At 43.7% G+C, this 13,270-nt stretch overlaps 1 protein-coding gene across 1 annotated transcript; it reads right to left on the bottom strand.

The window, feature by feature from the left end:
* On the bottom strand, nt 1-4,173 carry LOC143768182 (uncharacterized). The gene is made up of 3 exons (XM_077256872.1): nt 4,132-4,173; nt 2,085-2,187; nt 1-1,239 (listed from the first exon to the last, which is right to left on the bottom strand). Exons 1-3 carry the CDS (start codon nt 4,171-4,173, stop codon nt 245-247), a joined length of 1,140 nt encoding a protein of 379 aa, XP_077112987.1. The 3' UTR covers nt 1-244.
* Nucleotides 4,174-13,270: the final 9,097 nt, after the last annotated feature.

Here is a 13,270-nt window from a genome sequence, read left to right as displayed (position 1 = left end):
ATGTCTATAACCAAAATTAGAAAAATGTTGTCTCTATCCAAATATATATGGACCTAACTGTACTTGTCATTACTTTGACTCTTTGTGTTTTTCTTGTAGTTTGTCAAAAATATATAGTAAACAGAGCTGTAGAAGCCTTTTGTATATGTGAAACAGCCTTCGTCTTACCAGCCACACACTTCCTGTGTGAGTTTTCCTTTGTGGTCAATGAAATATGATTTTTGAGTAAAATATTTCACACCTTCTAGGTATGAGAATGGCTTCTCCCTTTGTGACATATTTGATGTTTAGTAAGACTCCATTTATTGGTAAAATATTTCTCACATTCTGAACATGAATATGGCTTCTCCCCTGTGTGACTTCTATGATGTGAAACAAGATATGATTTATCTGAAAAACATTTCTCACACTCTGAACATGCAAATGGTTTCTCCCCTGTGTGAATTCTCTGATGTGTAACAAAAATTGATTTATCTGCAAAACATTTACCACATTCTGAACATGAAAATGGCTTCTCCCCTGTATGAGTTCTCTGATGTTTAGCAAGACGTGATTTATATGCAAAACATTTCCCACATTCTGAGCATGAATATGGCTTATTCCCTGTGTGACATTTCTGATGTGAAACAAGATATGATTTAGCTGCAAAACATTTCTCACATTCTGAACATGCAAATGGTTTCTCCCCTGTGTGACTTCTCTGATGTCTAACAAATTCTGATTTCTTTGCAAAACATTTCTCACATTCTGAACATGAAAATGGCTTCTCTCCTGTGTGAGTTCTCTGATGTGTAACAAAATGTGAATTATATGCAAAACATTTACCACATTCTGAACATGAATATGACTTCTCGCCTGTGTGAACTCTTTTTTGTCTAACTTGCTCTAATTTCTTATTAAAATATTTTCCACACTCTGAAGGAGAAAATCTTTTCTCCTCTATGTGAATTTTTTGGTGTGTAACAAAAGACGTTTCTAAACTTGAATATTCATTGTTTGCGGGCACAGCACTTTGATATTTAACACCTCTTTTGTGACTTTTACTTTTATTAATAGTCTGTGATGAGTCAGAAGACAGGACCTGTTGAAAACGATCAAATGATAGATCTTTGCTGTGAAAGGATGATGGTATATCTGGAATAGTGGCACAGACGTCAGTTACATCTTGATTGATATCAAGGTCATTTGATTGAAAAATTGAAAATGCCAATTGTCCCTCTGATATCCTATTAAAGTCATCTGCCAAGAATAAAGATTATTTTTAAATACATTATGATGAATTATGTCTTTATAACATTTCTAAAATACCCCAAAAAAGGGAAAGTTATGTAGAAAAATTCAATTATTTACAAAGACAAAATCAGTTAAAAATCTAAGAGTAGATGTTGAAAAGTAACATGGCTTCCATAACCCCATCCAGCAAAACTTGTGTTCCCAAAGCCAAATGCCCTCATCGCTCCTGAGTCTTACAGTGTGCCTAAAAACCGTTAGCGTCCACATGTTTAGCATTGCAGTAATGGGAAGAACACACAAACATTTACAGTGTGCGTGTCTCCAGATGCACAAGCTGCGCACCACTTATTGGGTTCTAAAATGGCACATCTGCAATTTTTGTTATCCAACATCCACTGTGTGCTAGTTTCCAGAGAATACCTGTGGATTAAAAATAGTCACTACTACTGAAGATGAATTCACTGAGGGGAAATTGAAATAGAGTAATTGTTTTGTGGTTTTCTATTGTTTTCTGCTGTTCTGGCAACTTAGATGATCTGCAAATGGTCCTGCAACTATTCCAACACAATCTACATTCTCAAAGCCAAATGGAGCCCCTTTTCTTCTGAGCCCTGCCATGTGTCCAAATAGTATAAAATATTCCTATTTAGGTGAAGCTGAAAAATATATTGTGAGGGCCATTTTTTTCTATTTCACATTGTAAAAATTAAATAATTGGGACTACATCAACATTTATTGTGATACACCTAAAGGGTTCAATTTCCTGAAAGACAAGACCAACAATAAAGCAGTGTCAGCTAGTGAATGAAAAAAAATCTGTAACCTCTCTGCAAATAGTGGTTACTACTCACCTGGGAAGTCGTATGTAAGGATCTCCTCTTTACATCGCTCATCATCCCTCACATATGTCTCTATAGTATTAATATGGGACAGATCTTCACCCTGAAACAAATATTGTAAAAGTCACAGACAGATGGAGAAGTCACATCTATAATCAGCTCTAATTCTGCCATCTCCACCGTTCTCATTACACGGGCATAAAATATACAGTGGCATGTAAAAGTTTGGGCACTAAAATTATTGCTATTGTGAATAGTTAAGCAAGTTGAAGATTAAATGATCTCTAAGGGGCCTTAAGTTAACCCCTTCCCGACCTGTGACACAGCGTATGCGTCATGAAAGTCGGTGCCAATCCGACCTGTGACGCATATGCTTCATAATCTATATATATAATTGTCTAAGGGTTTTTCTGTCTGTCTGTCCCGTTTATTCATTCGCTGATTGGTCGAGGCCGCCTGGGCCTTGACCAATCAGCGACGCGCACAGTATCGACGTAGAAATCCCGCGTCTCTGATTGGTCGAGGCCGCCAGGCCTCGACCAATCAGCGACGGGCACAGTATCGACGTAGATGTCATAATGGTTGCCATGGTGACGATGATGTCAAAAAGGTTGCCTCGACCAATCAGCGACGGGCACAGTCGGAATCATCATTGTCCATATACTACGGGGACATGCATATTCTAGAATACCCGATGCGTTAGAATCGGGCCACAATCTAGTTATATATATACTAGACTGTGGCCCGATTCTAATGCATCGGGTATTCTAGAATATGCATGTCCCCGTAGTATGTGATTCGCGGCAGACTGTGCCCGTCGCTGATTGGTCGAGGCAACCTTTATGACATCATCGTCGCCATGGCAACCATTATGACATCATCGTCGCCATGCTGTGCCCATCTCTGATTGGTCGAGGCCGCCCGACAAACCGTCGACCACTCCATATAAGGTATGGTCTACAAACCGCCAACCACTCCATATAAGGTATGGTCTACAAACCGCCGACCACTCCATATAAGGTATGGTCTACAAACCGCCGACCACTCCATATAAGGTATGGTCTACAAACCGCCGACCACTCCATATAAGGTATCCTGTTTGTAGACCATACCTTATATGGAGTGATTTCCAGGACAGACAGACAGACAGACAGACAGACAGAAAGACAGACAGACAGACAGACAGACAGACAGACAGACGGAAAAACCCTTAGACAATTATATATATAGAAGGGGCGCACCCCTGTATAGGTCATGAAAACAGGGTGCAAAAACCTGGTCTGTAATGAATAATAGAACCACGAGAGAAAAGACTGGACCAATAATGGTATGCACACCCATAGAATTTACAAAAAATTGTACATTCTATGGGTGTGCATACCATTATTGGTCCAGTCTTTTCTCTCTTGTGGTTCTATTACGCATATGCTTCATGGCTTTTCTGAGCCGGTCGTCTGCCTGGTCCCTGGTGTTTTAGGTGATATATTGTTTGTTACCTGATTATTTTTGCTTATATGGGGCATACCTTGATTCTTATATGGTCATCCTGTTTTCAGGCCCTCAGGGAATTTTCATATGAGGTCATGGTTTATATAGTATAAACAGGTTTGAGAGGTGATAATCTATGGGATCTTTGTATCTTATTTTTGCATATTTCGCCCCATGTTTGTAGGGTATATCAGACGGACATGTATTAGTGTTTATATTTACAAAGATGCACATGTACCATCTTGTCATTAATGCTTCTTGAATTATTAGGTGTTTAATGGCATTTATTTCCAATTGTCTGGGGGAGTTTGCATGTGGCCTATTAGCCATACGCTTTTGTCCTTTTTCTGGTCTTTTGTTTTTAAATGTGTGTCTTGCTCTGTTGTGCCCTTTTTGTATAAATAAAGTTGTATCTTCTGAAGGTTGATCCCACTGTTATGCATATCTTTTTTCTTTGTTTGCATATGCTGTGTCACAGAATGATCGCGTCCCTGCAGGTCGGGTGAAAGCGCCCCCGTGGCTATGATCACGCTGATCGGCTGTTGAAAGTACTTACCAAGTACTTACTTACCAAGCTCCGGTGTACGTTAATCTTCTCCATGAGCGCCGCCATCTTCCAGTGTGCCCGCTGAATCTGCCGGCTGGCAGATTCATTACAGGTACATTTTCATCACTGTGATAAAACCTATCACAGTGATCAAAATAAAAAAAATAGTAAATAACCCCCCTGTTATGATCCGGTGACTTAGGAGCTGCATGAGACTTTCTCAGGAGTAGGTGGAAACTGTACTGACCGCAATCCCTAAACTGACACCACAACTAGAAGTAGCCGTGGGGTGTACCTAACAATCCTAGACACCTCGACACAGCCGGAGGACTAAATACCCCTATAGATGGAAATGGGAATCCTATCTTGCCTCAGAGCAGAACCCCAAAGGATAGGCAGCCCCCCACGAATATTGACTGTGAGTATAAGAGGAAAGACATACGCAGGTAGGAAACAGGATTTATCAAAAGAGGCCACTCTAGCTAAATAGGAACGGATAGGACAGAATACTAAGCGGTCAGTATAAAACCCTAAAAATATCCAAAGCAGAATAATACAAAAATTCCAACATCTAACTAAAGACATGGAGCGTATATCTGCATCTCCTGAGAATCCAACTTGACTGTAAAAATCCTGACACAGTCCAAGCTGAACAAGAAAAGACAAATGAATAGCACAAAATAGTAAACACACCGCATGTGTGCTGTAGAAACAAAAACCAGACACTTATCTTTGTAGATTTAGCAGCAGGGCAGGAAGACCAGAAACAGATTCAAAACCTCCAAGAACAATGGACAACTGGCACTGACTAATGAACCCTGCAGCCCTAAATACCCCAGTCAGGCCTGCAATCAGCAGGAACACCTGACCAGGATTGCAAGCCAGGGACAACTGCAATACCACCAACAACCACCGGAGGGAACCCAAGAGCAGAATTCACAACAGTACTCCCCCCCTTGAGGAGGGGGGCACCGAACCCTCACCAGAGCCCCCAGGCCCATCAGGACGAGCCAGATGAAAGGCACGGACCAAATCAGCAGCATGGACATCAGAGGCAAAAACCCAAGAATTATCCTCCTGGCCATAACCCTTCCATTTGACAAGATACTGAAGCCTCCACCTCGAAAAACGAGAATCCAAAATCTTCTCAACCACATACTCCAACTCCCCATCAATCAACACAGGAGCCGGAGGATCAACAGAGGGAACAACGGGTACCACATATTTCCGTAATAAAGATCTATGGAAGACATTATGGATAGTAAAAGAGGCCGGAAGCGCCAATCGAAAAGACACAGGATTGATAATCTCAGAAATCTTATAAGGACCAATAAACCGAGGCTTAAACTTAGGAGAAGAAACCTTCATAGGAACATGACGGGAAGACAACCAGACCAGATCCCCAACCCGAAGCCAGGAACCAACACACCGACGACGGTTAGCAAAACGCTGAGCCTCCTCCTGAGACAACACCAAATTGTCCACCACATGAGCCCAAATCCGCTGCAACCTGTCAACCACCGAATCCACACCAGGACAGTCAGAAGGCACAACCTGCCCCGAAGAAAAACGAGGATGAAAACCAAAATTACAAAAGAAGGGCGAAACCAAAGTAGCCGAACTAGCCCGATTATTAAGGGCAAACTCGGCCAATGGCAAGAAATCCACCCAATCATCCTGATCAGCAGACACAAAGCATCTCAAATAAGTTTCCAAAGTCTGATTAGTTTGCTCGGTCTGGCCATTTGTCTGAGGATGAAATGCGGAAGAAAAAGACAAATCAATACCCAACCTAGCACAAAAGGCCCGCCAAAACCTAGAAACAAACTGGGAACCTCTGTCGGACACAATATTCTCCGGAATACCATGCAAACGAACCACATTCACCAAAAAATACCAGGATGACCAGCCAACACAGAACAATGAACCTCAGAAATCACTCTACTAGTCCATCTGTCAGGAACAAACAGTTTTCCCACTGGACAGCGGTCAGGTTTGTCAGCCTGAAATTCCTGAAGAACCCGCTGTAAATTAGGGGAAATGGCAGAAAGGACCACCCCTTCTTTCAGAATGCCGACCGGTTCAAGAACCTCAGGGGAATCAGGCAAAAAACTCCTAGAGAGGGCATCAGCCTTAATATTCTTAGAACCCAGAAGATACGAGACCACAAAATCAAAATGGGAAAAAAACAAAGACCATCGAGCCTGTCTAGGATTCAGCCGTCTGGCAGACTCGAGGTAAATCAGATTCTTATGATCGGTCAAGACCACAATACGGTGCTTAGCTCCCTCAAACCAATGTCGCCACTCCTCAAATGCCCACTTCATAGCCAACAACTCCCGATTGCCGACATCATAATTGCGTTCAGCAGGCGAAAACTTACGGGAAAAGAAGGCACACGGTTTCATCAAGGAACCAACAGGATCCCTCTGGGACAAAACGGCCCCTGCGCCAATCTCAGAAGCGTCAACCTCAACCTGAAACGGAAGAGAAACATCCGGTTGACGCAACACCGGGGCAGAAGTAAATCGGCGTTTAAGCTCCTGAAAGGCAGAGACAGCCGCAGAGGACCAATTAGCCACATCAGCGCCTTTCTTCGTCAAATCGGTCAAGGGTTTAACCACGCTGGAGAAGTTAGCAATGAAACGGCGATAAAAATTAGCAAAGCCCAAAAATTTCTGAAGGCTCTACACGGATGTGGGTTGAATCCAGTCATGAATGGCCTGAACCTTGGCCGGATGCATCTCTATAGATGAGGGAGAAAAAATGAAGCCCAAAAAAGAAACCTTCTGCACTCCAAAGAGACACTTAGACCCCTTCACAAACAAGGCATTGTCACGAAGGATCTGAAATACCGTCCTGACCTGTTCCACATGAGACTCCCAATCATCGGAAAAAATCAAAATGTCATCCAAATATACAATCAAGAATTTATCAAGATACGTCCGGAAGATATCATGCATGAAGGACTGAAAAACAGATGGAGCATTGGAGAGCCCGAATGGCATCACAAGGTATTCAAAATGGCCTTTGGGCGTATTAAACGCAGTTTTCCATTCATCACTCTGCTTAATCCGAACAAGATTATATGCCCCCCGAAGGTCAATCTTCGTAAACCAACTAGCCCCCTTAATCCTCGCAAACAAATCGGAAAGCAGAGGTAGAGGGTATTGAAACTTGACCGTGATCTTATTCAAAAGACGATAATCAATACAGGGTCTCAAGGAGCCATCCTTCTTAGCAACAAAAAAAAATCCCGCTCCCAACGGTGAAGAAGATGGCCGTATATGCCCTTTCTCCAAAGACTCCTTAATATAACTCCGCATGGCGGTATGTTCAGGCACAGACAGGTTGAAAAGTCGGCCCTTAGGAAACTTACAGCCAGGAATCAAGTCAATCGCACAATCACAGTCCCTATGCGGTGGAAGGGCACTGGACTTGGGCTCATCGAATACATCCTGAAAATCAAACAAAAACTCTGGAACTTCAGAAGAGGGAGAAGAGGAGATTGACATGAAAGGAACGTCATTATGAACCCCCCTGACAACCCCAACTAGTCACAGACATAGACTTCCAATCCAGCACAGGATTATGTACCTGCAACCATGGAAAACCCAGCACGATAGCATCATGCAAATTATGCAACACCAGAAATCGACAATCTTCCTGATGGGCTGGTGCCATGCACATGGATTAGGGTTAGAACTAGGGTTAGGGTTAGAATTAGGGTTAGAACTAGGGTGAGAACTAGGGTTAGAATTAGGGTTAGAACTAGGGTTAGGGCTAGAACTAGGGTTATAATTAGGGTTAGAATTAGGGTTATAATTAGGCTATGGGCATATGGTGCGGATTTGGCTGCGGATCCGCAGCGGATTGGCAGCTGCGGATTCGTAGCAGTTTTCCATCACGTTTACAGCACCATGTAAACCTATAGAAAACCAAATCTGCTGTGCCAATGGTGCGGAAAATACCGCGCGGAAACGCTGCGTTGTATTTTCCGCAGCATGTCAATTCTTTGTGCGGATTCCGCAGCCTTTTTACACCTGTTCCTCAATAGGAATCCGCAGGTGAAATCTACACAAAAAACACTGGAAATCCAAGGTAATTCCGCAGGTAAAAAAAGAGTGCGTTTTACCTGCGGAAAAATCTCACACGTATCCGCAACGTGGGCACATAGCCTTAGGGTTGGAAATAGGGTTAAGATTAATTTTGTGGTTAGGGTTATGGTTGGGATTAGGGGTGTGTTGGGGCTAGGGTTGTGGTTAGGGGTGTTTTGGGGTAGGGTTGTGATTAGGGTTATGGCTAGAGTTGGGATTAGGGTTAGGGGTGTGTTGGGGTTAGTGTTGGAGTTAGAATTGAGGGGTTTCCACTGTTTAGGCACATCAGGGGTCTCCAAACGCAACATGGTGCCACCATTGATTCCAGCCAATCTTGCGTTCAAACAGTCAAATGGTGCTCTCTTCCTTCCGAGCCCCGACGTGCGCCCAAACAGTGGTTTACCCAAACATATAGGGTATCAGCGTACTCAGGAAAAATTGTACAACAATGCTGGGGGTCTAATTTCTCCTGTTACCCTTGGGAAAATAACAAAATGGGGGCTAAAAAATAATTTTTGAGGAAAGAAAATTTTTTTTTTATTTTCACGGCTCTGCGTTATAAACTTCTGTGAAGCACTTGGGGGTTTAAAGTGGTCACCACACAACTAGATTATTTCCTTGGGAGGTCTAGTTTCCAAAATGGAGTCACTTGTGGGGGAGCTCCAATGTTTAGGCACACAGAAGCTCTCCAAACGCAACATGGTGTCTGCTAACGATTGGAGCCAATTTTTCATTCAAAAAGTCAAATGGCGCTCCTTCCCATCCAAGTGCCCAAACAGTGGTTTACCCCCACATGTGAGGTATTTGTGTACTCAGGAGAAATTGCCCAATAAATTTTAGGATCCATTTGATCCTGTTGCCCATGTGAAAATGAACAAATTGAAGCTAAAAGAATTTTTTGTGAAAAAAACAGTACTTTTTCATTTTACGGATCAATTTGTGAAGCACCTGGGGTGTTGTGAATTTGGATTCTGGGCTCCCCCGGTGGCTACTGGTGGAATTGAACTGGTGTCTTCATCTTCTCTGTTCACCTGTTCCCATCAAGATGTGGGAGTCGCTATATAACCTTGCTGCTCTGTTAGTTGCTTGCCGGTCAACAATGTTATCAGAAGCCTCTCTGTGCTTGTTCCTGCTCCTAGACAACTACTAGATAAGTTGGACTCTTGTCCATGTTTGTTTTTGCATTTTTGTTCCAGTTCACAGCTGTAGTTTCGTTACTGTGTCTGGAAAGCTCTTGTGAACAGGAATTGCCACTCTGGTGTTATGAGTTAATGCCAGAGTTTTAAAGTAATTTCTGGATGGTGTTTTTGATAGTGTTTTCAGCTGACCATGAAAGTGTCCTTTCTGTCTTCTGCTATGTAGTAAGTGGACCTCAAATTTGCTAAACCTATTTTCATACTACGTTTGTTATTTCATCTCAACTCACCGCCAATACATGTGGGGGGCCTCTGTCTCCTTTCGGGGTATTTCTCTAGAGGTGAGCTAGGACTAATATTTTCCTCTGCTAGTTTTATTTAGTCCTCCGGCTGGTGCTGGGCATCTAGAATCAACGTAGGCATGCTACCCGGCCACTGCTAGTTGTGCGTTAGGTTTAGTTCATGGTCAGCTCAGTTCCCATCTTCCAAGAGCTAGTTCCTATATCTGCTTATGCTATGTTCTCTTGCCATTGAGATCATGACAGTTTGACCGGCCCTCAAAGTGTTAATTGTTTGGGCTGAAGCAGGAGAAAAAGAAGTGTTGAAGGGAAATTTTTTTTTTTTTTTTTTTTTTTTCCCCTCAGAGTTTTGCTGCCTGGCCCTTAATTGCTGTCTAGCTGCTTCTTACCTCCTCTTAACCCTTGAATGGCTCTGTGTCCACCTGTTTGTAATGGATCTTCAGAGTGTAACTGCAGGTTTGAATAATCTCGCCACGAAGGTACAAAATTTGCAAGATTTTGTTTGTCATGCACCTGTATCTGAGCCGAGAATTCCTTTGCCGGAATTTTTCTCGGGGAATAGATCCGGGTTTCAGAATTTTCGAAATAATTGCAAATTATTTTTGTCCCTGAAATCTCGCTCTGCCGGAGACCCTGCACAGCAGGTCAGGATTGTGATTTCCTTGCTCCGGGGCGACCCTCAAGACTGGGCTTTTTCATTGACACCAGGGGATCCTGCGTTGCTCAATGTGGATGCGTTTTTTCTGGCCTTGGGGTTGCTTTATGACGAACCTCATTTGGAGCTTCAGGCAGAAAAAACTTTGATGTCCCTATCTCAGGGGCAAGATGAAGCGGAAATTTACTGCCAAAGATTCCGTAAATGGTCTGTGCTTACTCAGTGGAATGAGTGCGCCCTGGCGGCGACTTTCAGAGAGGGTCTCTCTGATGCCATTAAGGATGTTATGGTGGGGTTCCCTGTGCCTGCGGGTCTGAATGAGTCCATGACAATGGCTATTCAGATCGATAGGCGTTTGCGGGAGCGCAAACCAGTGCACCATCTGGCGGTGTCCACTGAGAAGTCGCCAGAGAGTATGCAGTGTGATAGAATTCTGTCCCGAAGCGAGCGGCAGAATTTTAGACGGAAAAATGGGTTGTGTTTCTATTGTGGTGATTCTACTCATGTTATATCAGCATGCTCTAAGCGCACTAAAAAGCTTGGTAAATCTGTTTCCATTTGCACCTTACCGTCTAAATTTATTCTATCTGTGACCCTGATTTGCTCTTTGTCATCTATTACCACGGACGCCTATGTCGACTCTGGCGCCGCTTTGAGTCTTATGGATTGGTCCTTTGCCAAACGCTGTGGGTATGATTTAGAGCCTTTGGAGACTCCTATTCCTCTGAAGGGGATTGACTCCACCCCATTGGCTAATAATAAACCACAATACTGGACACAAGTAACTATGCGTATTAATCCGGATCACCAGGAGATTATTCGCTTTCTGGTGCTGAATAATCTACATGATGATTTGGTGCTAGGATTGCCTTGGCTGCAATCTCACAACCCAGTCCTCGACTGGAGAGCTATGTCTGTGTTGAGCTGGGGATGTAAGGGGGCTCATGGGGATGTACCTGTGGTTTCCATTTCATCATCCATTCCCTCTGAAATTCCTGAGTTCCTGTCTGACTATCGTGACGTCTTTGAAGAATCCAAGCTTGGTTCGTTACCTCCGCACCGAGAGTGCGATTGTGCCATAGATTTAATCCCGGGTAGTAAATACCCAAAGGGTCGTTTATTTAATCTGTCTGTGCCTGAACATGCTGCTATGCGAGAATATATAAAGGAGTCCTTGGAAAAGGGACATATTCGTCCATCGTCATCTCCCTTAGGAGCCGGTTTTTTCTTTGTGTCAAAAAAAGACGGCTCTTTGAGACCATGTATTGATATCGGCTTTTGAATAAAATCACTGTTAAATATCAATACCCATTGCCGTTGCTGACTGATTTGTTTGCTCGCATAAAGGGGGCCAAGTGGTTCTCTAAGATTGACCTTCGTGGGGCGTATAATTTGGTGCGAATCAGGCAGGGGGATGAGTGGAAAACCGCATTTAATACGCCCGAGGGCCACTTTGAGTATTTAGTGATGCCTTTTGGTCTTTCTAATGCTCCGTCAGTTTTCCAGTCCTTTATGCATGATATTTTTCGCGATTCTTTGGATAAATTTATGATTGTGTATCTGGATGATATTCTGATTTTTTCGGATGACTGGGACTCTCATGTCCAGCAAGTCAGGAGGGTTTTTCAGGTTTTGCGGTCTAATTCTTTGTGTGTGAAGGGTTCTAAGTGTGTTTTTGGGGTACAGAGGATTTCCTTTTTGGGATATATTTTTTCCCCCTCTTCCATTGAAATGGATCCTGTCAAGGTTCAAGCTATTTGTGATTGGACGCAGCCCTCTTCTCTTAAGAGTCTTCAGAAATTTTTGGGCTTTGCTAACTTTTATCGTCGATTTATTGCTGGTTTTTCGGATATTGCTAAGCCATTGACCGATTTGACTAAGAAGGGTGCTGATGTTGCTGATTGGTCCCCTGATGCTGTGGAGGCCTTTCGGGAGCTTAAGCGCCGTTTTTCCTCTGCCCCTGTGTTGCGTCAGCCTGATGTTGCTCTACCTTTTCAGGTTGAGGTCGACGCTTCTGAGATCGGAGCTGGGGCAGTGTTGTCGCAGAGAAGTTCTGACTGCTCCGTGATGAGGCCTTGTGCCTTCTTTTCCCGTAAATTTTCGCCCGCTGAGCGGAATTATGATGTTGGGAATCGGGAGCTTTTGGCCATGAAGTGGGCTTTTGAGGAGTGGCGCCATTGGCTTGAGGGGGCCAGACATCAGGTGGTGGTATTGACTGACCACAAAAATTTGATTTATCTTGAGACCGCCAGGCGCCTGAATCCTAGACAGGCGCGCTGGTCATTATTTTTCTCTCGGTTTAATTTTGTGGTGTCATACCTACCGGGTTCTAAGAATGTTAAGGCGGATGCCCTTTCTAGGAGTTTTGAGCCTGACTCGCCTGGTAACTCTGAGCCCACAGGTATCCTTAAGGATGGAGTGGTATTGTCAGCCGTTTCTCCAGACCTGCGGCGGGCCTTGCAGGAGTTTCAGGCGGATAGACCTGATCGTTGCCCACCTGATAAACTGTTTGTTCCTGATGATTGGACCAGTAGAGTCATCTCTGAGGTTCATTCTTCTGCGTTGGCAGGTCATCCTGGCATTTTTGGTACCAGGGATTTGGTGGCAAGGTCCTTCTGGTGGCCTTCCCTGTCACGAGATGTGCGAGGCTTTGTGCAGTCTTGTGACGTTTGTGCTCGGGCCAAGCCTTGTTGTTCTCGGGCTAGTGGATTGTTGTTGCCCTTGCCTATTCCTAAGAGGCCTTGGACGCACATCTCGATGGATTTTATTTCAGATCTGCCTGTTTCTCAGAAGATGTCTGTCATCTGGGTGGTGTGTGACCGTTTTTCTAAGATGGTCCATTTGGTTCCTCTGCCCAAGTTGCCTTCTTCTTCCGAGTTGGTTCCTCTGTTTTTTCAAAATGTTGTTCGTTTGCATGGTATTCCTGAGAATATCGTTTCTGACAGAGGGACCCAATTCGTGTCTAGATTTTGGCGG

The sequence above is a fragment of the Ranitomeya variabilis genome, chromosome 4, assembly GCF_051348905.1.
Source record: "Ranitomeya variabilis isolate aRanVar5 chromosome 4, aRanVar5.hap1, whole genome shotgun sequence".
NCBI classification, from domain to species: domain Eukaryota; kingdom Metazoa; phylum Chordata; class Amphibia; order Anura; family Dendrobatidae; genus Ranitomeya; species Ranitomeya variabilis.
This window is presented reverse-complemented; position numbering and strand designations above follow the sequence as displayed.